General features: G+C 46.5%; 2 protein-coding genes and 1 long non-coding RNA gene across 5 annotated transcripts in view; 2 read left to right on the top strand and 1 right to left on the bottom strand.

Moving 5' to 3' along the window:
• The window catches only part of SF3A2 (splicing factor 3a subunit 2), a 9,538-nt gene extending 587 nt beyond the window's left edge, over positions 1-8,951 (top strand). For both annotated transcript variants that reach the window (XM_034755633.1, XM_034755635.1), the window contains exons 2-9: positions 948-1,118; positions 2,249-2,320; positions 3,788-3,834; positions 5,272-5,381; positions 6,277-6,326; positions 6,824-6,964; positions 7,556-7,624; positions 8,456-8,951. In XM_034755633.1, coding sequence (XP_034611524.1) covers positions 993-1,118; positions 2,249-2,320; positions 3,788-3,834; positions 5,272-5,381; positions 6,277-6,326; positions 6,824-6,964; positions 7,556-7,624; positions 8,456-8,791 — 951 coding nt within the window. In that variant the 5' untranslated portion in view covers positions 948-992 and the 3' untranslated portion in view covers positions 8,792-8,951. The remainder of the gene's footprint in view (positions 1-947; positions 1,119-2,248; positions 2,321-3,787; positions 3,835-5,271; positions 5,382-6,276; positions 6,327-6,823; positions 6,965-7,555; positions 7,625-8,455) is intronic.
• A 2,124-nt stretch (positions 8,952-11,075) lies between these two features.
• AMH (anti-Mullerian hormone) lies at positions 11,076-11,950 on the top strand. The gene has a single exon (XM_034755292.1). The coding sequence runs from the start codon at positions 11,290-11,292 to the stop codon at positions 11,929-11,931; it is 642 nt and encodes a 213-aa protein (XP_034611183.1). The 5' UTR covers positions 11,076-11,289; the 3' UTR covers positions 11,932-11,950.
• Positions 11,951-16,114: 4,164 nt separating this feature from the next.
• Positions 16,115-26,324, bottom strand: LOC117868949. Of its 2 annotated transcripts, XR_004643745.1 has the most exons (4): positions 26,092-26,324; positions 21,650-21,829; positions 19,024-19,157; positions 16,115-16,163 (listed from the first exon to the last, which is right to left on the bottom strand). It is a non-coding gene; the product is annotated as an uncharacterized LOC117868949 (long non-coding RNA). The 2 variants fall into 2 exon arrangements; XR_004643744.1 differs by lacking the exons at positions 21,650-21,829; positions 26,092-26,324 and adding an exon at positions 20,274-20,743.
• Between the last annotated feature and the right edge of the window lie 304 nt (positions 26,325-26,628).

The raw sequence follows: 26,628 nt of genomic DNA, 5'->3' as shown, positions 1-26,628 counted from the left end.
AGCGCCAGTGTGATCAGAGCCTGCAGCGCTGCACACTTGCTCGCAGCGCTGCAAGCTATTCCTCTCGGAGAGGTGGAGTACTTACAGTGCTGCGAGAGCTCTCTCGCAGTGCTGGCGGCGCGACTACACTCGCGGCAGCGCTGTGAATTCCCGAGTGTAGCCAAGGCCATAGAGTCTACCGCAGTTTGCTTATAGTTGATGTCCAGTATTTTTCTGCTTATTGTTTAGTTTTTGTATCATTTGGTTCTTTTATGTTTAAAATACTTGACCTGGCAATGCAAGATATAGTACTTACCCCAAATAATCAATGATTTGTAGCCATGCTGAATTTCAAATTGTGTTACGTGTCCAACTTTTACAACACAGATCTGGGCCAGTAGACATGCCCACTAATTAACTAGTAGCTTTCAAACATTTTTGCCTCAATCTTGAGTCTATTAAATATCTCAGGCAAAAATGCAGAATCTTGTAACGGAGAAAAATATGTACAAGTAGCCAGGAAAATGAAATCACCTGTGAAACTGCCCGAGGCTCCCATCGAGCCATTGTATTAGGTGTGCTAGTGCTGGTTGAGGGTGCTGCTTCTGATCCTGCATCGCTTCATATGGTGCATAGTAGCCAGCAGGCTTTTTATGAGAGTTGGTCTGTTGATGGGGTTTATGCTGGAGAAATTAGGTTGGAAAACTTGGTGGGCAGGTCGGATGAGAGAGAGCCTGCTAGCAGATCTTGGGGAATTTGGTAGCAGGAGAATTGGTTACTATCTTATTCAAAGGCTGCTCCGGAATCTGGAGTTTGAACATGGCAGGAGATGAAATTCAACCAGAGTCACTTCAACACTTGACCGCGTCCGCTGGGCGCTCTCTGCAATTCAGCTGCCAATGAAGGAACATAGTGTAGCCTTTAAATAACAGTGATTCACTGTGAATTGTACTCTTTATTTTTCCCAGATTCCTTTTCTCACCTAAGTCACTTGAAGCGTAAAAGCCCCAATCATGGATTTTCAACATCGCCCTGGAGGTAAAACTGGGAGTGGAGGCGTAGCCTCATCTTCAGAAAGTAACCGAGACCGCAGAGAGAGGCTTCGGCAGCTGGCTTTGGAAACGATTGACATCAACAAGGTGAACTTTGATCTCATCATGTACATAGAGAGAAGTAGACCTATTGAATCTTCCCAAAGAGGTGTGTTACAGGATTGCCATAAACTGAACAGGCGATCAGGAAAATATTTTTAAATAAAAATGGATTTCAACTTTTAAAGAAGTAATATGTTAATGGGCTTAGGGAATGAGTATTACACTGCACCAAATTCCAGGACTTGCTGTATTCAGGCCAAGGTCAGTACCAAAAAAGAACCCACTACTAGACTGAAGGATCAGTTGTAATTTCATGTGTATTATCCTGCAGACTACTAGGACTAAATATGACTCCTGTGTATCAATGGAAAGCTGAGGTGTTGGCCTTTAAGATCACGTGATATTGGATCTTTAAAATTTAGTTCCATGATTTTTCTAATAATCCTCTTTTCTTTCTCACCCATACCCCAGCCCTCTCCTAGTTCAGATCTGATATGGTTGTTCAGTGGGTGTTACCTCACAAGCTTAGAGTTGGATCCAAAAACTGGGGTTCCCATTTTCTGAAAAATATAAAACATTGTTTCTTAATTCTAGCTTTCCTCCATGTAATGGGCACTAAAATCAAGTCAGTCTTGAAAGCGATACAAGATAATGCAAAACTGTAATCAGAATGGTGTAATTGACTTTAAAGTCCAGTAACATGCAACTTGAAGATGCTAGATGTGATTTGTTCAGAGCAGTACAACTCTGCTAGGGCCAACAATCTTTTTCTAAGTGCTGATCCTGGACCAGGGATTAGAGAGAGAAAATTCTGATCTTCTGACCTGTTGTGAAGGGTTTTAAAGATTGAATTGAAACACTGTCATTTGATCACATAAACAGTACACCTACTTTGATTGCAGACTTCTCTGGACGGGACCATACTTTCCCATTGTCATTTGTACAGAATGGAACATGCAGTTGATGCTTAACAAATACATTGTTTTTTAATCCTTCTGAAAGGAATGTTAGTCTCATAATTGAATTCAGTGAGCCTAAGATTCCTCTCTCCAGTCCAGAAATGATCTTGCCTTAGGTATACTAATTACCTTTGTCTGAAAATTCAGTGTAGTGCAGGTTGTTGATATTTGCATGTGACTTCTCTCATTCAGTTCTTGTTCTTATTCTCTCCTTAGGATCCTTATTTTATGAAAAATCACTTGGGTTCTTATGAATGCAAACTCTGCCTAACGCTGCACAACAATGAGGTGAGTTGAGCATCTGCCTGTTGATGTTAGTGGAAAAACCACCGTTCTAGAGTTGCATCGGGTTCTGGCAAGTTTGATTCAGAGCTTGTGGGGGCGGTGAGAGTAAAGCACATTTAAACTTACGCTGTAGATTGGGTGCTCTGGTTTTGTGCATGTTCTACACATTATTCAGTGCAAATTCTTCTGCCATACAAAATACGGTGTTGACGTTAAGGGGGCCCTAAATATGAACATTATTAGGGAGCAGATCCAAGAATAGCACAGAAACTGGCATCCATCTTCAAAGCAATAAAATGTTAGCTACCTCTCGGGAATTTCTGAATGCAATATCTTTTCATGTTGCGCTGTCTCTCAGCATTACTTGTTAATGTGGGCTCACCTTCAGAGCAGTTCTGTTTAAAGGGGCTTTCCTTTGAATTAATCCAAACTGTTCTTGTGTTGGGTGTGTATTTGAATAAACTTCCAGTGGGTCAAATTCAATTATTCATCAAGCTTGAGTGAGTGTCTTTAGGTCTTCTGTCTACTCTGCTGTTGAGTATAATAGAGACACTGTTGTGCTGTCTTCAGATGTAACCCCTTAGAGATGGTCTGATTTCCAAGGGGATGACTCCTACAAACTGGTTATTTTTTGTTTTGTTTTGGAGGACACTGGATAAAACTTGTCCCTGTATCTCACTTTGTGACAACAGGTTCTTATAATACCTAAGACCAGTAGAAATGTATCCATGAATTAAAAAAAAACAATGGAAAGGTTTTATTAGGCTGAAAAACCTAGACTGCATTTGCAATGCACCACAGCACAAAGCTAGTGCAGGCATGCTAGAAAGTGGTTGCTGAGAAACAGAACAAAATAAGTAAATTTGCCATTTCATATTATTTCACTTTTAATAATAAAGTTTAGAAGTACGGTAAAGACGTCTATCTTTTTAAATTGATTAACTTGAGGGTTTCTTTGTAAGAAGGAGTGTAATTATATGAATTGAGGTTGGTTTTCATGGAGGGAGAGTGGTAGATCCAGACTCTTGTCTGAAGCAAGTACCACCCCACAGCCCTGCTGTCAAAATACCTCCACAATTCCCTGTGTGGTCTGTTACCTGACTGCCAGTTCGTGAACTGACCATTGGGTGTGTGGGAGGGAAAAGGGGCGAGATCTCCCAATGTGGTTGTGAGAAGTGGAGGGTTGGGTTTCTTGGGGACATGCAGGAGAGGAAGGGATTGGTGGTTGAGAGTTGGGTTGTGGAAGGGATGGATGAGGTCCTGAAAACAAAAATATACATTTTCCAGTTCCTCGGTGCAATTATGAGGAGGAATAAATTTTCCCTCTATGCTGTGAAGGTTAAAATGTCAGCGTTTCTTAGAGTTTCCTTCACAAGGCAGCTTAACTCCCAATAGTATCTCATCTGTGACGGTTGGATACCTCCCAGATTACTGTCATATTTCATTTTCTTATGTCTTGTTTTGTTGCAGGGAAGCTATTTAGCACATACCCAGGGGAAAAAGCATCAGACCAATTTGTAAGTTCTTAACTACAGCATTTTCCAGTCTCTGGACATTTTAAAATACACACTTACTCTTTAATATGTACTGGGTATAAGTTTTAACAAATACTTCATCCCCGAGTTACTTGTTTTGCAGTAGAAATCAGAGAGCAAACTTAGTTTTCCTGTGTGCAGGAGGTGAAACAGTCTGGTTTCATTTTTAAGCTTCCCTCTTTCCCTGGGTGCAGTCCATTAAGTACTTCTTGTTCTCAGTCTCATGTCTTATTCTTAAGTATTGAGTGATTAAAGTGGCTGAACGCAAGGGGCTGCTGCTGATGGTGAGGAATATCTGGGAAGCTGTTACACCAAAACACATTGTACCTGACAACACTAAAAGACAAATATGTTGTAGGGAACAGCAGGCATGGAACAGTTGTGATCTATATGATGGCAAATTCTATGACCTAACAAAGCAAGTTATGGGTCTTCTGCAGTACAAAAATAACTTTCTTTAGAGCATTCTGAAAGTGAGCAAAAGCCCATGAGCATGGGGGATTTGAACGTAGAGTGTGAAAGTTCGCTAAGCTGTTGGATGACATTTTAAAGCTTACATCCAAGGTGCCGAGCGATGCAGTGGCTCAGGGTGCTAGTCTAGGAAGAAGGGTGGCCCACTGGTTAAAGCATTCGTCCAGGATGTGGGAGACCAGGTTTAATCCCCTGCCCTGCCACAGACTTCAGGGGTAACCTTGAGCAAGTGTCTGCCTCAGTTCTCCAACTCTAAAATGCAAAACGTGGTTCCCTGCCTCACAGGAGTGTTGGGAGGAGAAATACAACAAAAGATTCTGTGGCGCGATAGTCTCCGTTACTGTAGTGTCTAAATCCTTCGATAAATACCGTTTCACGTCCGGATCCTTTAAATCCATGTGTCAAGACACCACATTCAGCTTAAGGTTATTCAGTGCGGCTCAGTTGACAGCCTTTGCTAAGGGGAAACTCTGGGTCACGGTTAACCTTGATTGACTGAGTGGAGTACTGGGTCTGGACCATACTATCTCTTTAAAAATAAATATGTAAATAAAAATGTAATGCTAATAAAGCGCTTGGTGCAGAGCAGTCGGGGCTTCCCTCAGTATGTCCTTCTCAAGCCAGTGCTGTTGAGCCCTTAATTTCACAGGCACTAAATTCACCCACAGAATTAAATAAAAAAGTGCCCTTGATTCAGTTGGCAGGAGCCTGAAAGCTGGAGCAGCTTCATGTGCTAAGTGGATGTGACACACATGGGAGCTCCTGGTTTAGCACCATTGCAGTGGTGGGTTCAGATTCACAGCCGTAGGGGCTGTAGTTCTCTGCCTCAGGGAAAGGGTTGGAAAGAGACGGAGGGCAAGGTTTCAAGGCTGGAGAGAGAACTCTGAATTGAAAGGGTGACGTTCCTAGGTGTAGTTAGATGATGACCTTCTCCTCTCCCAATTTCAGGGCTCGCCGAGCTGCCAAGGAAGCTAAAGAAGCCCCTGCCCAACCTGCACCAGAAAAAGTCAAAGTGGAAGTGAAAAAGTTTGTGAAAATTGGACGACCAGGTTATAAAGGTAGCTAGTGACTGGCGTGCCTGTTGCATCAGGGTACCTGGTAATCTTCGGTATTTGCTTGAAGCGCAATGCGGTGGGTGGGTATTAATTACAAATAAGCCTTTTAGCACATCTGGTCATAAATTATAGGCCTTTGGCCCTCTCTTCTTGCATTGTTTTGTTTGCCCATAGAATGACTCTTTACAGCTGGCAGTCAAACAAGGGCCTGTTCAGTAATACGTTGGTAGTCACGATCTTTCAGCTGTTACAGCATCAGTGATGCAGGAGGTGAACAACATCAGATGTAATCTGGCTCTCCTCTGTCACCTACCATTGTGCTGCTCCCCCGAGTATAAGTATCCCCCTTTCTTTCCACAGATGCTGAGGGTCACTAGCGAGATTTGTAGTCTCAAATTTGCCCACCCATTTTTATTAAAAAATTAAAAAAAAATCCCATGGCACATTTCATAGAAATGAGGCTTTGTCATTGTGTTCTTGGCCAAAACTTCCCTTCTGCTTCTTCCATTTTGTGTCCCCCTATCTCCTCTTGTTTTGCCGTGTGCCAGTTCTCTGCCCCTGCCCCAGAAGTGGCTGCACTTCACTGGTGCTATATGTATAACTGAACACTTTGGGTTAAAATAATGTAGAGTATTAAGAATACTGGAAAACTCTGACTGTTCGCACAATTGTAGTTTCTCTGGAACGGTGCTATTTGCAATACTATCAGTTCCTAAAATAGGATTAGTGTCACTCCAGCCTCAATGCTGTATTGCAGGGGTTTTCAACCTTTTTTCGTTAGTGCACCCCTAAAAAATTTTGAAGGGAGGTGCGGACCCCTTTGGAAATCTTAGACATAGTCTGCGGACCACAGGTTGAAACCACTGCTGTATTGAACTCCTTCATTGTTCTATTACAGTGACCAAACAGAGAGATCCAGAAATGGGCCAACAGAGCCTCCTCTTCCAGGTAAGGTACTGTTCACCTCGCATCCCTCTGAGAGATGCTAGTAAAGGAATTGCTTAGCTGGAAGTTCCCAGCAGGGTGCATTAGAAAAGAGAGACTGGCATTGTGGGTCTTGGCTCAGTTCCTGGTAGACACGTTCCCACGTGATTAAAACCAGCTGTTACAATATTCTTGACATGGGCTGAGGACTGAAGGGGCCCTGGAGACTGAACAACCCTCTTGTTCCTAGGGATGGTCTCTGTAGGACTGCGGTTTGGCACATTGGTGCTGAGGGAGACTCTCACTGCTGGTACTGCTCCTGATGACGCTGTAACTATCATTTGGGTGACTGGAGGAATCCACGACCAAGGTTGTCAAGCTGGTTTCTTTCACCAGCAGTAAATGTACCAACGTCTCCATTTGAAGGATGTGTATTGGCCTTTCTTTATAGCCTGGAGTGTTTTGCTGAGAGAAGGAGGGAGGAGTGAGTCTGTATCTCATGCTGCAATATCACCCCACAGATAGATTACCCAGAGATTGCTGAAACCATCATGCCTAGACATCGGTTCATGTCTGCATATGAGCAAAGGATTGAGCCCCCAGACAGACGCTGGCAATACCTTTTGATGGCGGCAGAGCCCTATGAAACCATTGCTTTCAAGGTACAATTTAAGGGCTTATGGGCTAATAGTGATTGAGAATGTGTCTCAGAGACTTTAAGGCCAGAAGAGACCACCACGATCACCTAGTCTGACCTCCTGCATGTTGGTCTCTCTGCCACCCCATGCATCTTCTGCATTTGTTGGGCTCACAGTGGGGAATAAAGAGCAGTGTAGACCTGTTCCAGCGAGCCTATGTGGATGGGGGGATTGGTTGGCAGTGTTGAAAGAGGAGGGCGAGCATAGACTCCTGGACCACCCTTTGGGATCAACAGAGGCATCTGGCTGAGAGCATGGAAACCAGGCCATCTGGGCAGCCGAGGCATTCTCTGCCTCTAGCACAGAAAGGTGCTCCCGAGTCCTTTTTTTGCAAGTGTTAGGAGGAGCCGTTTTCTGTCGATACACTTGCCCTTGGCAGATATGAAAATGACTTAATTCCTCCCCTCTATTAATGTCTGATACTAGCACATCTCACAAAAGCCAGGAATAGCTCTCTTTATCTTGCAGCTCTAGTGCTTAAAAAAAGGGGGTGGGGGGGGGGCATGGAGCTAATCTGGTGGTGCTAATAATAGTTCTTTACTCCTTTTGTTACAGGTGCCAAGCAGAGAAATTGACAAAGCAGAAGGAAAGTTTTGGACCCACTGGAACAGAGAAACCAAACAGGTAGCTGGTGACTCCTATTTCTCACTTCTTTCTGAGGGAGTGAAAAGATAATGGGGGGGGGGGAGAGAAAGGGGGGGAGCACAGGCCGGTAGTTACCAGTATACTGGTACTGATACTTCATGTTCCTTCAGTGCTGGCCTGCTGAGCCTCTCGCAAGCCCAGGTTCCGAACTCCAATCTCCAGTATGGGTTGAATGCTTGGTGATGGGTCTGGCTGATTAATTACGTTTACCCAGTTTCCTAAGGACCCTGAGCACAAAGACATTGTGTGCTGGAGTTCTTCTTTCCTTGGGCCTGTGCTCAAAATTCCGTTTTCGGTCTCTCTCGTCTAATGTGTCTTTGGCCCGTGACGTGAACTTCCTCGGCCCAGCTGAGTTACTAAAGGGGCAGCACCAAGGGACCAATACATAGTAGCACCATGAACTGCCACTAACTTGCACCCGCGACTGTGGGGGTGATGTGCCCACACAGTATATACGTGAGAATGCTGGGCACAGTACAGCAGGGATGGGGTGACATAAATAGCGATTGGGTTCTGAGTAATCACTAAGCGAGTAGTGATCAATTTAACATCCAAAGAGGGTGTTTCGGAGTATGTAGAATGAGAAGTGGGACTGTTTGGTGCAAGCCCAGGAGTTGTCTGTGGATGGAGAGGCTGAGGCTGAGTGTGATGTGATCTGACACCTAACGCTGGAAGCATTTAAGCCTAATGTTTCAATGGTTAACTCTGTTTCTTGGGGTCCTGGGAGAGAACATGGCGGGACAGCCACCTCGTGAGGTTCCCAAGCTGGTTTGTTGATTGAATCTGTCCCTGTTGTTTTTTTTGCCCTAGTTTTTCCTTCAGTTCCATTTCAAAATGGAGAAGCCCCCAGCTCCCCAGAGCATCCCTCCTGGACCCCCCACCGTGAAGAGGCCTCCACCGCCCCCACTGATGAATGGCTTGCCCCCACGACCACCTCTCCCGGACTCCATGCCGCCGCCACCTCCTCCTCCAGGCGGCATGACCTTGCCACCTATGCCTCCCTCTGGACCTGTACTGCCCCCAGCACCACCTCAGCTGCCACCAGCTCCTGGGGTACATCCCCCTGCTCCTCTGCCCCCTATGATGAGACCACCGCTTCCCACAGAGGGGCCAGGAACTATTCCCCCTCCACCTCCTTCCAACTGAAAAGCTTCTCCTGGACTCTTTTCCCAGTGGACTCCTTTTGATTTGTGTTTAATTACAAACCTTTATTTGCTCAGAGGGAAATCTCTGTCCTTTTTATATGCTAATAGCTTTGCCTGAATCCTGTAGGTTCATTAAAAGGCTTTCTATGTTGTTTTCTGTATCTATGTCTGTTTCTTTGGATTAAGAATGTTGTCTGTATTTCCCCATTAGTAGCCTTAAAGGGCCCAAGAAAATAGGTAGATAGGAAAATATTGTCAGTCTTGCTGTCCTTAGTGGTATCTATTCAAAGTTATAATCCAATCATTGGGAAAATAAGTAGAATTCACGTGAAATCTCAACTATATAATTGAAGTAACCATGAATTAAATGTACTTGAAGTAACATCAGCTCAGTCTCATGACACAGCACTTCTCCCAGTGTTGTTTTTGCTTAGCAAAGGAGTCCTAGCATTTGGGGACTGTTCCATGCTCTACATTGGCACTTAGGATCATCATCCATTTCCCTCCTCCCCCCGCCAACACACACCCACGAAAAACTTTTGTGGGATTCCATGACAGCTGACTTTCCCCTGGCTGTTTCACCCACTCCAGAATTTAAACTTGTACTGGCCTTCTGATGAGCATGTACGGTGTGGTCCAAATTCCGAGTTGATCAGGAGCGGAACGGTCTCAGTTCACTTGAGTGCAGTTGCACTTGTTTTGCTAGGTTTGGATCTGGCCATGTGTGTCTCAGCAGACTTTTGCTAGAAGTGGATTTTTGCCCTGTGGGCTGTCTCTTGCTGCATCTTGTATACCCAGTGCAGAAGGTTTCAGAGTAGCAGCCGTGTTAGTCTGTATCCGCAAAAAGAACAGGAGTCCTTGTGGCACCTTAGAGACTAACACATTTATTTGAGCATAAGCTTTCGTGGGCTACGGAAGTGGGCTGTAGCCCACGAAAGCTGATGCTCAAATAAATGTTAGTCTCTAAGGTGCCACAAGGACTCCTGTTCCAGTGCAGAAGCTGTACAGTGATTCTGTCGGAGAACTTACATGGCTGTGTCAGACAGCTGTGGGCAAGGTCAGTGTAAAATAGAATTTCGAAGTGGACAAAGCCACGAACGTATGTTTTAAAATGAAAATTGTGCGATTTTTAACTTGTAGAACAATAGAGGAATTTCTCTTAAGATGAGCTGGTGTTCAGCTGGTACCCTGAAACCTGCATCTTAATAGCCTTTGTGGCTTGAATCTGTGTCTATCAGGTTGAAATATCTTACCCTGAGATGGGTTGGAGGCTGTCACTTGTGAGTCTCTCCGTAGAAGAGAACTCCGCAAACAAGCCCTTTGGTCTATTCCCAGATCATGGTCTCAGCGCTGCTGCAGATTGAGAGTCGTCGTGCTGTATCTAGCTCATGAGTATTGCACACAGACCTGTGGACCAACAGAAAGGTCTGGCTGTGTGTTGAACTTGGTTTTGAAGACACAATTACCTTTTTAAAAACCCGTGGGCATCAAATTTCCATGGAATAGATGTGGTGGCCAGCCTTAGCCGTTTGGTATCAGAGAAGGTTAAAAAAAAAAAAAAAAAAAGTTGCCAGTAGTTGTTATGGCCCAGTGGGGACAGGCTATTGCAGGATTGTGTTCTAATCCAGTCCAGTTTTTGTCTCAAGGTCTGAGGCTTCCATTACTTCCCTTGGGAGACCCCTTCCTGATGCTCCTGCAAAATGAAATATTTTAAGACCCAAGCACTGAGTTTTGGGAGGAGTTGGACCAGAACTCCTCGGGGGAGGGATAGCTCAGTGGTTTGAGCATTGGCCTGCCAAACCCAGGGTTGTGAGTTCAATCCTTGAGGGGGCCACCTAGGGATCTGGGGCAAAATCAGTATTTGGGCCTGCTAGTGAAGACAGGGGGCTGGACTCAATGACCTTTCAGGGTCTCTTCCAGCTCTATGAGATAGAATGCGAATCTTTATGAGGTGACTTCTCTAAACAGTTTGCAGAATGGAAGAGCTGATGCTCCCAGTAATCAAGGGAAGCTTCCCCGTAGAGAGATGATCAGTCTAAACCTACCTTCTCTCAGTTTCTTCCCATTCCCCCTACTTATACCCCTTCCATCCAGTCTAAGCAATTCTGACCTCCTGGATGTTTCAAGTCCTAAGAGAAATGTCTGCCAATCCCAGTGAAGATTCAAGCCGGACTGGCCTTCTTTCTCCACACCCTTCTTTAAAAACATCTTAAGTCAAGGACAAGCATCCCTACAAATAAGGTAAACAGCTTTAATTTTATAACATTTCCAAGCACTAGATGCAATGCCAAAAATAGAACAGAAAAACTCCTTTGAATCGGCCCTCCCTCCTTTATAGCACACTGGCCTCTGAATTTTTCTCAAGGGAGGTGTGTTGTGCATTGTCAACCCAAGGTCACTTTGTTTGAACGGGAGATGCAGTCCTCCCCTTACATAAGTGTTTCGAGGGATGCACTCGAGTAACTAGCCTCGGAGTTTAGAGCTGCTCGGAGCTGGAAGATGAGGCCCGTGCTTGGAATGGCTTTGCAGTGCCTGCTGCTGCTCCTCCCCTCAACTGCTCTGCTAAGAAAAGGAGGTGTTGAGGGAGGACTTTCGCCTGCTGAAGAACTGGAAATAACCTTTTCAAAGGAGTTGGGATTTGGAGAGGAGCGGAGAGAAAGGGAAGACGGGAGCATATATGAAGGAGCAGAACTCAACTTAATGGCATTGACGCCCAAGGCCACCACTGCTACTCGTCTCCTCGTGAAGAGTGACAAGCCAGGAGATGATGCCAAAGGAGCAAAATGCCCTCCGCTCATCCCTGAGGAGGCAGTTTTCCCAGTTCTGGGGTCAGATTCCAGCCTCCCCCCTTGGCCCATTGGTGGGCTGGAAGGGCCAGTGTGCACGGTGAAAATGGGCAGGAGGTACGGCTTGGGCAAGAACCACTTGGAAGTCGTGGGGGTCCTTACCAGCTATGAAAGCGATTTCCTCAAAGTGGTGAGACGTTCAAGCTGGGATCAAGGCCGGCTGGAGACCTTTGGGATCTGTCCTGCTGGGGAGGCCCATTCTGCTCTCCTGTCTCTGAAACACATCAGTGCCCACTTGGCTGACCCAGGGGAGAACAGGTTCCTTGTGCTGCATCTTGAAGAAGGTACGTGCTAAGAGACCCCTGAACTGACTGATGAGTTGAGAGAGATGCTCAGATACCATGTTGATACGCGTGGTATTACCCAGAAAATACTGCTTTGCACACCAAAGAGAGGGATTGATAGAAGATGAAATGGGGGAGGGAAGGGGAGTCCCACACTGAGTAGAAATTACCTAATCAGTACAATAAACTTCCCATTTGTCTTTAGCCACCATCTGAATTGTGGTGATCACCTCGAGTGTGTCCCCCCATCCCTAACAACCTCCCATCCTCTGCTGTGACTTCCAGTGCTGCTGGGTTAATAGACTCCACCACTGCCCTTGTTCCTGGCCCTCAAGGGCCATCTCACTCGTTCCTCCAATATTTACGGTAAAATCCAAAGGACAGTTTAGACCATGCTCTCTTACTGGAGAAAAGGGGGGGGAGAGAGGATATGTTCCTAAAGCTGGCAACAATGTTTTTGCCTGCTCTTAGCAGTGACCCAGTTCATAGGAGCTCTTCATACCCCAGCGGTGGGCCTGGCATAAAATCCTCGAGAGAGCCGATTGCTGAGAACAATTCACTCTTGTTCTTTCCCCAGTAGTGTTGATCTCCTGCGAAATGTCTCCAATCCTGTTCTTGAAGCATATCTCAGTCCTTGCTGCCAGGGTGAGTTTGCCTGTGTAAAAACCCTGCCGCTCTTCTTTTGCAGTACATGGCACGAGGACTCTTAAGCAGGCAAATGTGAATGGATCTGTCCAGGCTTAGCCCCCCTACTTACCCTGGGGGGGCTGTGAGGAAAAGGCAACATTGAGACTCTCCTAAATCAGTGAGGTTCTGTCTTTGGCCCTGTTCACCCTGGCAGCCACATCTGTCTGAGGGATCTCTTACCAGCAGCATTCTAGCATGGGCAAGGTTTTGACCTGGCTGAGAACTATGCTAGTTAAAGTGGGTGAACTTTCTTCCCACTCCCCTACACCCAGCCAACAGCATATTTAAATATATAAGACTTAGTGCTGGCTTGAGGTGGTCAGGTTAGATGATCATAATGGGGCCCTTCAGGTCTTGACATCGGTTTAGTCATATGCAGCTGCAATGTCAGTGTTCCCTCGCTTTGCTTCTCCAGGTCAGGGGTGGGATCACGTCCATGGATGAAAAGGGAATTCAGTCTCCAAGGCACGTCCATTTTTTCTGGCCTCTCTGTTGAGCCTGTCTGTACAGCGGTGGCCGGCTCAGAAGCTGGGTTTTGTTCTCTGGATACCTACCTGGCATCCCTGAGCACCGAGCAGCTGTTGAAAATTCTGACTCGGGCTGGATTTGAACCAGCAACACAGAGCTGAAGAGTGCTGTCCCTGGGCGGCAGTGCCTCAGGCTATCCAGTTCATCCTGAAGCATAGCTTTGTATTACTGTTCTCAGACAGAGAAATCTTGGGCATACTTGGTGAGAGAAACCCAGGACAGTTGTATTTATTGTGTATGGCTCTGAATAATCTATGAGTTCTGGCNCCTGCACTATATGATACCCCCCACGGCAGTGTCCCACTCCGCCCCAGAGAGCCCTCTCAATCTCTGCCCGGCCTCCTGTGGAAACTGGCAGGGGCTGTGTGGGGAAGCAGGGCCGTGCTGAGCTCGGGATACAATCACGCTCTTGTTGGTTCATTTTATTTATGTGATTCAATCCCTGGCACGTGAACGGGAGCCAAACCTTTGGCAAAAGGCATTTTGCTGAGCACAAGCGCTCTGCAGAGCTGCTTCGCTGCAGCCGCTAATCCGCGCTGACGTGTCTGCCCAGAGGACAACGTATCCTTTGGAGAGAGGGAGCTTAGAAACGCAGATAAATTAGGCACCGAGGCCTGGTTCTGGGTCTAGTCCCTTCCTGCTAGCGTACAGAGAGACCAGGGTTCCCCCATGAATCAGATTGCAGAGGTGCAGTACGACTGACTCATGAATAAATGTGTCAGAGGCACCGGTTCCTAGCAGATGGGGGAGAGCTGCCAGTCAACTGAGATCAGTGACAGCAACAGCTGAATCATGATACCCTTGGCTCTGACTGCACACGGGTGGGCTGTGATTCCCCTCAAAGCCCTGCGGAGGCCACGTTTCCAGCTAAATGTTGCCCACAGCAAGGACTCTTGCTTTTGTTCCCAGTGGGGAACATTGGAATTTCCTCACCTGCATAAAGCCAATAGGCCAGCCAGTCCTGTAGGTTGGATCTGACTGTGGCCAATGTCACATGCTTCAGGGGAAGGTGGAAAACCCTCATGATTCATCGAACTGTGAAAAAGCAGTCAGTCCTGACCCCCTCTGAGGATTGGTTTACACCATGAGGACTGATTTCTTTTATGGTTTTATCTTAGTTAGTGTCACTAGACCCAACTGACTCTGCCCCAATATCCCTGCAGTGAATTGCTGGCATGGAGAGAGGGGTTAAAAGAAGGAGACTGAGCGCAAGGCAGGGATAACCCAGAAGTACTGCAGAGCTCCGCTTCTCCTGCTGTGAGAGAAGGCTGCTTACAGCCCAGAGACTGGGGTAGCTTGCTGGGTGGATAAGGGATGAACCGACCCTTAGGAGAATGGCGGGAATACTGGTTATTGGAAAACAAGCCTAGAACAGAAGGGTAGGGTCCTGCTGAAGGTTTGCCGCATTTCCCTGTTTTGAGTTGTGTTTTTTCCTGATTTCTTTGGACCTTAATACCCTGGAAAGGACTGAAGTGTGCCTTGGCTGGAGGGTTAATGCACTGCTATGTTAGACCCTGTGAGAGACAGTGACCTACCAGCGGAAACCTGTGGCTGGGTGAGTTGTGCCCTGATGGGCCACCAGGGGGCAGTGGTAGTGGTTAACCTGATCACTGTGATGTTCTAAAGACGGTTTTCTCTCCTGCGGATTGGCTTCCCTTTCATTTCAGTGAGTTCTCTCCTGCTCCTCTGTTCTGGGATGAAATAGACAGGAGGTCTGATTTGGTCTCCTCTCACTCCTGTCTTCCAACTACATGCTCCTAGTTTTATTTCTTCCATTATCATGTTCACCGTGGTACCTTCAGCAACTCCCCACAAGCCCAGCCTATCAGCCCAGAAATTCCTCTATCACCCCCGAGAACATCTGCGTCCGCTTCCCAACCTCTCCTTTGCATCAGCACCCCTAAGCATCTGCACCCAACATCCCCGCTCTTCAATAATCTTTAACACACTCCTCTGCACATTCAGCTGCTTGTTGGATACTTAGTAATGGCGATCTTCCTGCCCAGCCTCTTGTCTCCCACTGCCTCACACAACGCCAAGTTGAGCCTAACCCCATAGCCCTATTAGTTTATGGGAGGCCATTTTCCACGCTTGTGACTGATCTCTTCCTCCCTGTTTCCCTGAGCCAAGCTATGTCTTATGCCTACAAGTAACAAGCAATGGTTTCCTCCTCTACTATAAGGCCTTCTGAGGCACTGTTGCCTAGAGCCTCAGAGGTATTTAGGTCCCCACTGATATCAATGGGAGTTAGGTGCCTAAATACCAGGGAGGATCTGAGCCTGTATGTCCTTACTCCCGTAGAAGTCCTGGAGCTGATGAAGCAGAGGTTTTGAGAGCACATGCCAAGAGCTCTTCCCCCCCACCCAGGGAATGGAGGGATCAGGGCAATGAGCTATGGAGCCTTTCATGTCTAGGTCCAGCCCAGCTTGGTAAGCTCCATCTGATGGCGGCTTGGTGGCCTGTGTTAAATGATTGATAGGAAGTGAGCTGAGTCCCAACAGACACCTCACAACCGCCCCCCCTCACTGGCAGTCCGAGGCCCAGGATTGAGTGGGCCATGGGACTCCCCTCCTACCTACAGGGGCAGCCCCTCCTGGCCAGAGTTAAGGCACATTGTCACGACAATACAGTGGATGCTTGCCCTGCACCTGCACCTTCGCTGTGGGCAACCTGAGGCCTTCGCTCTCCCAGGCTGTCAATCCAGCGCCTCTCACCACTGCTAATTTAATCTATCAGAATCATAAGACTCCAAGGCCCTGCTGCTGATTTAACTGGATGTACCAAGTATGCAGGCGAATCTTGGGAAAGGGGTAGTAGGCCCACCCTGCTCCCCAAGGTCCAAAGACCAGGCTTCTGCTGCCTTTCCTGTAGACTGTAAGGGCTGTTCCAAACATCCAGTGTCACATAGCCCGGGCCTTCAGCACCATGAACTTAAGTCTGGAGATAGTTATAAACAGGATTACTAGATAGATGCTACTTACATGTGAGCTACTGTTTACCTCCTCTTCGCTTTGTGGCACTTCAGCATCTGTTAAAAACAAGTGCAAGCAAAATAAAACAAAGTATGGACAGCATGAGGGGCTCATAGCATGTGATCATCTTGCCACCTAGTGGCCGGCCTGCAGAGAAGATAAAAGCCTTACTACTACTACTACATCAATAAATTGTCCCTTAACTCAAGGAGCTGTGCGTCTGGACCCAAAGGTCCTAGCCTCTATATAGACCACAGAATTGTAGGACTGGAAGGGATATAGAGAGGTCATGTAGTCCAATTCCCTGCACTCATGGCAGGACTAAGTATTATCTAGACCATCCCTGACACATGTTTGTCTAACCTCTTAAAAATCACTAATGGAGATTCCCCAACTTCCCTAGGCAATTTATTCCAGTTAGGAAGTTTTTCCTAATGTCCAACATAAACCTTCCTTGCTGCAGTTTAAGCCCATTGCTTCTTGTCCTATCCTCAGAGGTTAAGAAGAACAATTCTTCTCCCTTCTCCTTGTAACCTTTTATGTACTTGAAAACTGTTACCGTGGCCCATGAATTCGTGCAGGATCCCAGGGATGAAGTAGTGCTATGTTGCTCAGGGAAGCGGATGCAATTACTGGGGAAGATGTTTGGGTGCTTTTCTCAAATCAGTAATCGCTCAGCAAGGCAGGTTTTCACACTTATAATGAGACGTGGTAAGCAGGAGTTAAAAGCCAGTTCTCTCGTGCCACACTGAAAGTTCCCTTTCACAGCAGTAGCCCAATTGGCCTTCAAATGAGAAATCTGGGTGTAGGAATGGAACCTGGAGCTGGCAAGCACCAGGCCAGTGAAAGTGATGGGACAAACTCCCTGGACCTCCCAGGCAAAAAAAAAAAAGCGGAGGGAGAAACTGATGTCACCCGCAAAACACATTTATCTGCTGACCAGGCATCCTGGCTTCCTGCTCTGCTCCAGGGATGCGCCAAAAACAGGGTCAACATCAGGGGGTGCTAGAAACTGCAGCCGCAGGTGCGACAGTGCAGTAGGCTCTTCTGTCCCTTTGTCTTTCAAACTGACCGGCAATGGCTAAGGGCCTCCCTTTCTAACCTGATGGAGCCTGAGATGCACAAGAATCCCCTGAAAACAGCGTCTCAGCAAGGCTAGAAAAGGACACTGGATGCTGGCTGTCGTCATTCCTGAAACGGTGATCTAAAATACCGTTAGCCTGAGGAACCAAGAGCCGAGATCTCAGAAATCCCCTGTGCTACGGAAGATGACAATAACCCCCCGGGAAGCTGGGAATTTTTGTTTTCCAGTGGAAGATACCATTTATATCTAGTCAGAGCAGATTGAGACCCCGGGGGTCAGGATCTATCATCTGACTCTCCCAACCTACTTTCTCAGCTACGTTTACAGCCCGCTAACTGGAGCGCCGGAGCGGCCCCAGCCCGGGGCTCTCTGCCATCGGAGGGCAGCTTGGAATCCCAGCTTTTGTTGCCCCAGGGCCTGAGCAATTGGAGGCAGACACTCAGCGCCTCTGAAAGCCGGGTCCTTATTACTGGATCTTGAGACTGTGGCTGTTAACACCCCGTCACAAACGAAGTGTAAAAGAAAAAGCCGGTTGGTAATTGGATTTCTCCGGTGGCTTGATACAGTAAATACGATGATGGGGCGTCTCCTTGGTTAGCTCTTCACTGTCATTTTCTATTTCCATTGGTTTGGCATGTGTCAAAGTTCAATACAAACTCATTAAACTAATGCCTCAATTTAATGAGGCTCTATCTATCCTGGGGAAATCGACAGTATTTAAAGGTCCCATCCTGCCCTCATTGAAGTCAATGGCAAAATTCCCTTTGTTTCAGTGGGGGGCCGGATTGGATCTGAATTGCATATGGTATGTGTAAAGGTTCATCAAAGCTCTGGAATTTTTTCAGCTGTGGGCTACTAAAGATTTTCAGGACCAGTAAGATTCCCCACCTCCACCCCCTAGCACTAGTCATGGACCAGTGAATAGTAAGAAAATACAGATTCCGGAAATGTAATTTAAAAGGTCATGTCAAGAGCAGAACAATTGAATTTTTCCCTTTTTTCTTTCTGATGTGTAAAGAAGGCTGAATGTATTTACTAATAATTACAAAATTCTACTTGTGTTCTGCATTAGAAATATCAGGAATGTTAAACCTGGTCTTGCAGAAACCAGGGAGTCTGATATCCCAACGAAGACCTAGAGATATAGACTGGAACCACTCTCTGATTAAAGATGCAAATATGAAGAATCTTTAACAAAAGAGCTTTTCTCCCAACTGTTTGTCAGGGTTTGAGTAAGAGGCATTCACAGAACCATACACTCCAAAATATTTTATGCAGTCTGAATAAAAAAGACTTCTCCTCTCACTCCAATGTTGCTATCTTGCTATCAATTTTTTAAACCTCCTAGTTCCCCAGACATCCATACAGTGTTCTAGGAAATAGGGTGCAACGGCCCTGAATTTCTAGTATAAGCAGAAAAGAGAACGTTTAAAATCTTCTGTTGGACCTTTAATTAAATGCAATGCTACACAAAGAAGCAAAACGGGGTATAAAAATCTCATATCTTCTCCTTTAGAGGTCACCTTTAAAGAATAAGGCAAATAGTCCGATGCCTGCATTCCTGACATGGATCTTAGCACATCTCTAAAAGCCGGCACTAAGCTCTCTGCAAGTTCTAAGGTCACTTCATAATTTTCAATAAGCCGTTCTCACTGCAAAGATCAAGATCTTAAGCATATAATCCCCTCACAAGACACGTCAAGGAACATTTCCAATGGTATCAGCACAGCCCAACTGCCTTTTAACTCCCTGGAGGCAAGACTAGCCTGTGCATTCACTGCTGGGAAAGTCCTCCTAGTATGGCCTCTGGTGTCAACGCAGGGATGAGGTACCTTTTCTCACGTCCTCCCTCGAGAGCCTTGGAATTCTCTCTGCCAGCATTGGCAACTCTTCTATGGCCTCAGGACACTCCAGGTCTCTCTCCAATACCTCACAGGTGCCTGTTGCCATGTCACTTCCAGGGAGCCTTGCAAAATAGAGAGGGGGGAAAACAAATGCATTGCATTCGGCACACAACACAGCTGGCAAGGGGGAGCACGGGCGTCCAAGACAATGGAATTCAGGTGGAGTGCCTGAATGACGCAGGCATCCATGTGTGAATACGTTGCTGCAAGCAATCGCTAGACTTGCTGTACAAGCAATCCCAGCCACAGCCCTTCCAGAGAGCCTTTCCGTGGAGGATCTCAAAGCCCCCTCACAACCCTGCTGCGGGCCAGGCCTACTCTAAAGAGGAATAATGCGAGGTACCGAGAGGTTAAGTGACTCAGCCCCAGAAGGAGTCAGTGCCAGCGCTGGGATTACGTCTCAGGAATTTCCTGGCTCCCAGTCTTGTGCTCAGTCCATTAGACCAGAAATCTTACAAACGTCTATATGTTTAAAGGATCAAGATTCCATGGATCACAGCAGGAAAATGCCATCGGTCCTTAAGACCCTGTTAACGGCGCACCCCACTTGAAATGCCCACGTTCTACTGGAATCTAGATACGTAAAACTGAGATCCAGCCCATGTGTCATCATTAAAGATCCTATAGCAATTTTCTAAAAATAGAGGTGTAGACCATGGTGTTCTGAACAACTTCCAATTTGGGTAGTGCCACTGTCTCTCTAACTTCCCCCTCAAATTCCCCTTCTGCTTTGCGTCCTGCTCTTAACTGTTGGGCAGCGTTGCTGCGTACTGTTAAACAGCTGCAGCGCTCCACCCCGGAGACAGCTGCATTGCAGGGATAGGTGAAGCAAAACCCTTTGAGGCGCAAGGGGCTGTAGAAAGGGAGGGCTGCTATCGTTAACAGAATGCCAGTGTTCTAATGGCACATGCACTAACCCCAAAGCAATTAACACTTTCAGTGCTGCTGTTCCCCAGTGCAATCTTCTGTGCTCCCCATTGTCAACGGATTAAGGCTAGCGGGCTGTCAGGATGCATCAAGTACATACATTAACTGTTAGGAGGTTCAGAGTTGGACTCTTCCTAAAGCAGGGTTTGCATAGTGAGTTCTGAAATTCTGGGCTCACTCCCCGTTCTGGGTTCACTGCCTTGTCTCTGGGTAGAGTCTCCGAATAGCAAACCAATCCCCAGCTCCAATACCTGTCCTAGGCACCGCACCAGCCTTTGGTTGCGAAGGTTGTCGCCACAGGGGGACGCCTGAAGCCGTGAAGGGCCCCAGTTGCCCTCTGTGTCCCTCTGTTATAACAATGAAGCCCTTGTCCTCACCCTGTGCCCAAGCTGGGCTGATGCTGCTGGAGCAGGAAGCTTTGTGCAAATAGGAGAGTGAAGCTGCTGTCTACCAGGAAGGGAAACTGATGACTTAACAGAAGCACCTTTCTAGTCTCAACAGTTCAGCGCTGAGTCATCGATTCCTCTCCCGTCCTGGGCTGCGGCTGCTCTGATCAATCTGCAGAAAACCTCCTTTTTCAGACAGCGGTAAGGGAGGTGATGACAGAACTTGAGCCCGGCTGGAATTTCTCCCTCTCCTCAGCCCGTTCACTGACTGCTCCTGCCTCCCAACTCCAGTACATGTTCAACCGGACTAGGAGTGTGACACTGCTCCAAACCAGGAGCCAAGACTAGATGTGGTTCATGGATACCCTGAAGCTCCACGCTCACTAATGGCTGGTACCTGGTCCATTTATGCCGTACCACACCTGACAGAACTTCTGGGCTGGGAGGGAGCGTGTGCTTACACCCGGACACCATTGTTCCAGGATTCCAACAGCTGAATTAGGGACCTTGTGGACCCCCATTCACACCCATCATATATCCCTGCCTTCATAAAGCGAGGTAGCTTAAGGTGACAGCTTGGGTCAACAGCATAGATGGTCAAAATGGTCCTAGAACAGGTTCCATCAGCCAGTAGAACAGAATTGGGTTTCATGGGTCAGATCTCTGAGCTCTCAAAGCATTTTACAAAGTAGCAGGTAAGATACTAACGCTGTGACGACTGTGTAGGCCAAATGTGGCAATTACAGCTCACACGCATAGTCTCTGCTATTCAAACTCATTCCTCCACTGTGCTCTCTGAATCCTTTTAAAAGGTCTTGAAAGACTCACCTAAGAATGGCTTCTGGTGTGTTTCCCCTGCACACAACCGTACACTTGGTCTGTTGGTTGTATACTCCTTAGGGCAAAGCTCTGTAAAGAACCTAACATGTCTGTGGACACCATGGAGATAACATGTAAATAATCCTACAATTCTACCTTCATGTCAGCAAAGACTTTTCAGAGATGAGCTCAGGTCCAAGAACTGAAGTTTGACTCCACTAACTCACCCCAAAGAAGCTTCCAAAAATAGCCCCCTTCCCCTCTCCATCAGGTCCTTCAAGATAGCGAAATTACAGGCTCTTTCCAGACAGAGATCTGTCCCCGGCTAGCCAGCAACTAACTTCTGACTCCAGGCGCGCATTCCGTGGCCATGGGTTTTCCTGTATTTGCTTAAAAGAGTTAAAATCCCACAAAAGGCATACCTAGGGCTTGAATGCAGCCGTCTTTCCTTCAGCTTCTTGTCTGGCTCAGTCTCTACAGAGTAATATACAGCAACAGGTGCTGATTTCTGCCAGAGCAAAATATCAACCAATCACAGGAAGCTAATGCCACCATAGCTTTCAGATTCAGGCCTGGGAGACAGAAGAGGGTCTGACTTCACTCTGAGCGAGAGAGAGAATAACATGACGCTCATTTGCTTCCTTTCATGACAGATCCAGCTGCGGCCTTGGCTGCTCTCAGAAACAAGGGATCCATGGAGCTGTTATGCATAGGAGGGATATAGGATGGGAAACGGGAAGGGTGAAGGAGTAGCCTATGAAAAGCAATAGGGTTGGGACTACCCTGCCAGGAATATGGTGCTAGGAAGCCAGGACTGAAAATCTGTCAAACGTTCGTTCCCCAAACTGGAGCTTGTTGAGAGCACAATAGTGCAAAGTGCTTAATTAATGACTATTTGTAAAGTGCTACTGCATATAATGCTGAATAGCCGCGAACACTGTTAACGTGAGTTGAGTAACTCCCCGTTTCCAACAGCGGCTGCAAGAGGAGAATCGGGCCGAGTGTTTTCAGACCCTCAAGTTACAGAAGGGTACAAAACGGACGTTATTTCCTAGTGGCAAGAGCAGGTTCTTTATTTGCAGATGGCGCAAATGGCTGAACTTCAACCATAGGACCTGCTCCTCTAACCTTTATTCTCATGAGTCCGATTGAAGCCAATGGGGCTACTCATGGAAGGGGGATAAAATTGGGCACCTTGCTGTGTAAAGGTCTGCTCACAACTGTGCGGCTGCCCTGTTAACTCCGCCTTGAAAGCCAATCAGCACCAAAGGAACTCACCATGGCCCCTCTCCTTTCATCTCACTCAGTCTCATATCTGCCCCTGCCACCCTATTGTGGTGGGGACTTGAAAGCTTAACTGGGAACATTTAAATACTAACATGATTAACCATGAGAATTTCCCCTCTCTTCCCTCCCCTTAACAAAACAAGGGAACTAAATACCCCCCCAAAAGGCGTTAATGCAAAAATTCTATTGCACGGTTAAATAATAGTTTTTAAAAACAGGGAAATGCAAAAAGCAAGGTTCCTCCAGTAATACGACCCACATCGTGGGGATTCAGTGGGCCAGAACCTAGGCCAGATCTTGGTCCCTGCCCGGTGGTGCCAAAAGAGCTGGAAAACCAGGAGTTCTGGACCCTGAGGATACCTCCTGGATGTGGGAATCCTTAGGTAGGATACAACTGCTATAGCAGCGTCCCTATTGGCTCCTGCTGTGTGTGAATATAGGGGGTGGGCGGCTGTCCACAGGGTCTTTACTCCCTGAGGCTACTGTACTCTGTGCGGGGCACTGGCTAGCAGCCTGTTGGTCCCACAGCAGTGTGTGTAAAAGGTAACTTTAATACCACTTTTACCTCCACTCCTGAGCTGGGCTGGATGCAGCCCAGGATCTGGGCCTATATTTCTAAAAACGGAGGTCCCAGTCCTGTAAACCTTTCCGACTACCCGAGTAGTATCACCGGACTCATTGGGACTACTTGCATGTACACAGACTACTGCAAACCTTTAACTGTGCAGGTAGCAATTAGCACAAAAACAGGAGAACATTATATTGCCAATCCCAAGCATTCAAAAATCATGAAATTGGCTTACACGGCATGACATTTAAAAAAAAGAAGAAGTTTGGGTTGTCTTCCCGGGCTTCTGGTTAATCTTTTCAAGCTTTTCTGTCCAAACAAGACGACTAGAAACTTAAGTTTGGGGCTTTTTAAAAAGGAAGTAGAGATTCCTGTGTAATTACCCGACTCCAGCCACTGGGGCTTTCAGAAAAAACGGAGAGAAATTGTTTGTTAAAATATAAATATTTTCAATAGAGCCAAAAGCAACTGAAATATCAGAACAGGGCAGTTTCTTTAATTTCAGTTGCTGTCCCTAGTCTCCAGCCTACGTGATGGGAAAACAGAATTTCCTCCGGGACTCCAAACACAATAGTTAAACATCTGATTGCCCCCACTAAAAACTGTATGAGCGAGCGATTCCCTAGGCCTGCGCATAGTCCAGGGCACTGCAAATGCTTTGAAATGGTTCCGTCTGTTTCCTATTGGCAGTTGTTTTTAGGCTGTCAAAGCTTTATTTTACAAAACAGACATGCCATATTAGTTTAAAGATGACCCTTCATTGCTGCTTTATGATGTATCGAATGGCCTGACCTTGTTTCAAGACTTAAGAACCCATTATCTAGCCTTTCCCAGGACCAAAGGGTATTAGCTGAAAGTGAAATGGAAGGAAGTTACTGGGATCACTGACATACCCGATTCAGGAAAACAGATCAACGTGGAGTCAGATTTGCAAGAGAGTTCAGTTCCATCTAGGCATCAAATAAGTGGCCAGATTTTAGATATTGGCATAGAAAGTACGCTTATTAAGTTTGCAGATGATACCAAACTGGGAGGGATTGCAACTGCTTTGGAGGATAGGGTCATAATTCAAAATGATCTGGACAAATTGGAGAAATGGTCTGAGGTAAGCAGGATGAAGTTTAACAAAGACAAATGCAAAGTGCTCCACTTAGGAAGGAACAATCAGTTTCACACATACAGAATGGGAAAAGACTGTCTAGGAAGGAGTAGGGCAGAAAGGGATCTAGGGGTTATAGTGGACCACAAGCTAAATATGAGTCAACAGTGTGATGCTGTTGCAAAAAAAGCAAACATGATTCTGGGATGCATTAACAGATGTGTTGTGAGCAAGACATGAGAAGTCATTCTTCTGCTCTGCTCTACTCTGTGCTGGTTAGGCCTCAACTGGAGTATTGTGTCCAGTTCTGGGCACCGCATTTCAAGAAAGATGTGGAGAAATTGGAGAGGGTCCAGAGAAGAGCAACAAGAATGATTAAAGATCTTGAGAACATGACCTATGAAGGACGGCTGAAAGAATTGGGTTTGTTTAGTTTGGAAAAGAGAAGACTGAGAGGGGACATGATAGCAGTTTTCAGGTATCTAAAAGGTTGTTACAAGGAGGAGGGAGAAAACTTGTTCATCTTAGCCTCTAAGGATAGAACAAGAAGCAATGGGCTTAAACTGCAGCAAGGGTGGTTTAGGTTGGACATTGGGAAAAAGTTCCTAACTGTCACTGGAATAAATTGCCTAGGGAGGTTGTGGAATCTCCATCTCTGGAGATATTTAAGAGTAGGTTAGATAAATGTCTGTCAGGGATGGTCTAGACAGTATTTGGTCTTGCCATGCGGGCAGGGGACTGCACTCGATGACCTCTCGAGGTCCCTTCCAGTCCTAGAATCTATGAATTTTCACATGAGATCTGCATGCTGAGCTCTTTTAAAATCCTGGCCCCATTTCTGGATGCTATGCATTTGAAAGCAAAGCCTATATGGCGTAGTGGTTACTATATGTATTCAGAAAACCAGCAAGGGACTGTACGCTTTTCAGGGTAGGGACTCTGTCTTCCTTCTTTGCAGGGACAATGCCAAGCATGCAATGGGCCCAATTGTAATAGAAATATAACTGCTGATATTGCTGACAACTGAACCCAAAGCTTTCAGTGGGAGTAGATGTACCTTTAAATAACGACCCTCTGTCTGTACTAACTTGACTGGCTTTTGTTCTTTCTTTATATTTCTTGCTGTGATTTTCCTGCCAAATAAGGTCATTGTAGGTGATTAAAAAGGCATATTTGGTTTATTGGGTTTTAGGAGACGTAATGAAAACAAAATTCTCAATGGACTAACTCAAAGCAGAAGGGATTTTGATTCAATCATGTTTCATTTTGTGCTCATGATATCATAATCCTACTACTTCTAGCAGGGATATAGAGCAATCACATTTTGGAATTGCTCTGCTCCGGCTCCGGGCAAAAACCTACTGCTCCACGCTCCAGCTCCGGCCTCTGCTCCAAAGCCCTGACTTTAGAGTCTTCCAGGAAAAACATGGTAGTCAAGACCTGAAGTTTTAGTTAAGAAAACAAAAACAAGTAGTGCTTCCCCCACTCTCCAGTTCATAGCCATCACACAGCAGCAAAATAGGACAAATCCACCCCTCCCCCCATTTACAGGGACTCTCTCAACGTCTATACAGGTACCCGCAATGAACAGGGAGTGGGGCTGGTTTGCCTCCACAGGCAAATTCCTCCACATGTTTAGCTCTAAAGAGCTCACTGCCAAGTTATAAACACTCTAGTCTTCACTGGACAGTTAAACCAAGGCAGATGCAGGAAGGAATTTCCCAGAGGCAAATTCTTTTCTAATCCCTTGAAACCCCACTGGATCCCAGTTTCTCACCCAACCCGAATCAGATAAAGAGTCTTTGGGACCAAACGAGCTCAGAGAATCTCCGTAACGTTCTCTGAGCTGCTGTGAACCACTGAGTTGCTGGATTTTATTTGTCAATGGGAACTTTATTTACTTTATGTACCCCAAGCTGTAATCATGATTCATGACTGGTCGATGGGTGGAAACAGCATCTGCTTTACTTCAAATAGTCCCATCACTCATGCTCCATTTGGTGGGTTTACATGGCTGAACTGTGAGCTGAGGTGAAATGATAATCAAGGCTCTGTGCAGTCTGCGGCATGACCAGACCAAATCCTGCGGCAGCAAATTCTTACATTCCATAGCAATGTTACTTTATCCAGCTACCAGCATATTTCTCTCTCCCTCCCTTTCCACCCTCCCGCACATACTCCTGTTGCTCATAGTTGAAAAATGCTCATAAACAAAATTAGTTAATGATGATTTTCAACAATGATTAGTGTTGAAGATGGATTTTCGCTATGCCCTCCGGGCAGCTCAGCCCCAAACCACCTCCTCCTTCCCACGTGTGCTACAGACAGAAGGAGACGGTAGCCAGTGTGTGGCTCATCTTCCCAGCTCTCAGCTGCTCTGCAGTCCAGGTTTACTAGCTCGCCAGTCTATGCCTCTGGCTCCCCTGACTCCATCTCTGGCTAGCCAG

The sequence above is a fragment of the Trachemys scripta genome, chromosome 22 (genome assembly GCF_013100865.1).
Source record: "Trachemys scripta elegans isolate TJP31775 chromosome 22, CAS_Tse_1.0, whole genome shotgun sequence".
In the NCBI taxonomy this organism is placed as follows: domain Eukaryota; kingdom Metazoa; phylum Chordata; order Testudines; family Emydidae; genus Trachemys; species Trachemys scripta.
This window is presented reverse-complemented; position numbering and strand designations above follow the sequence as displayed.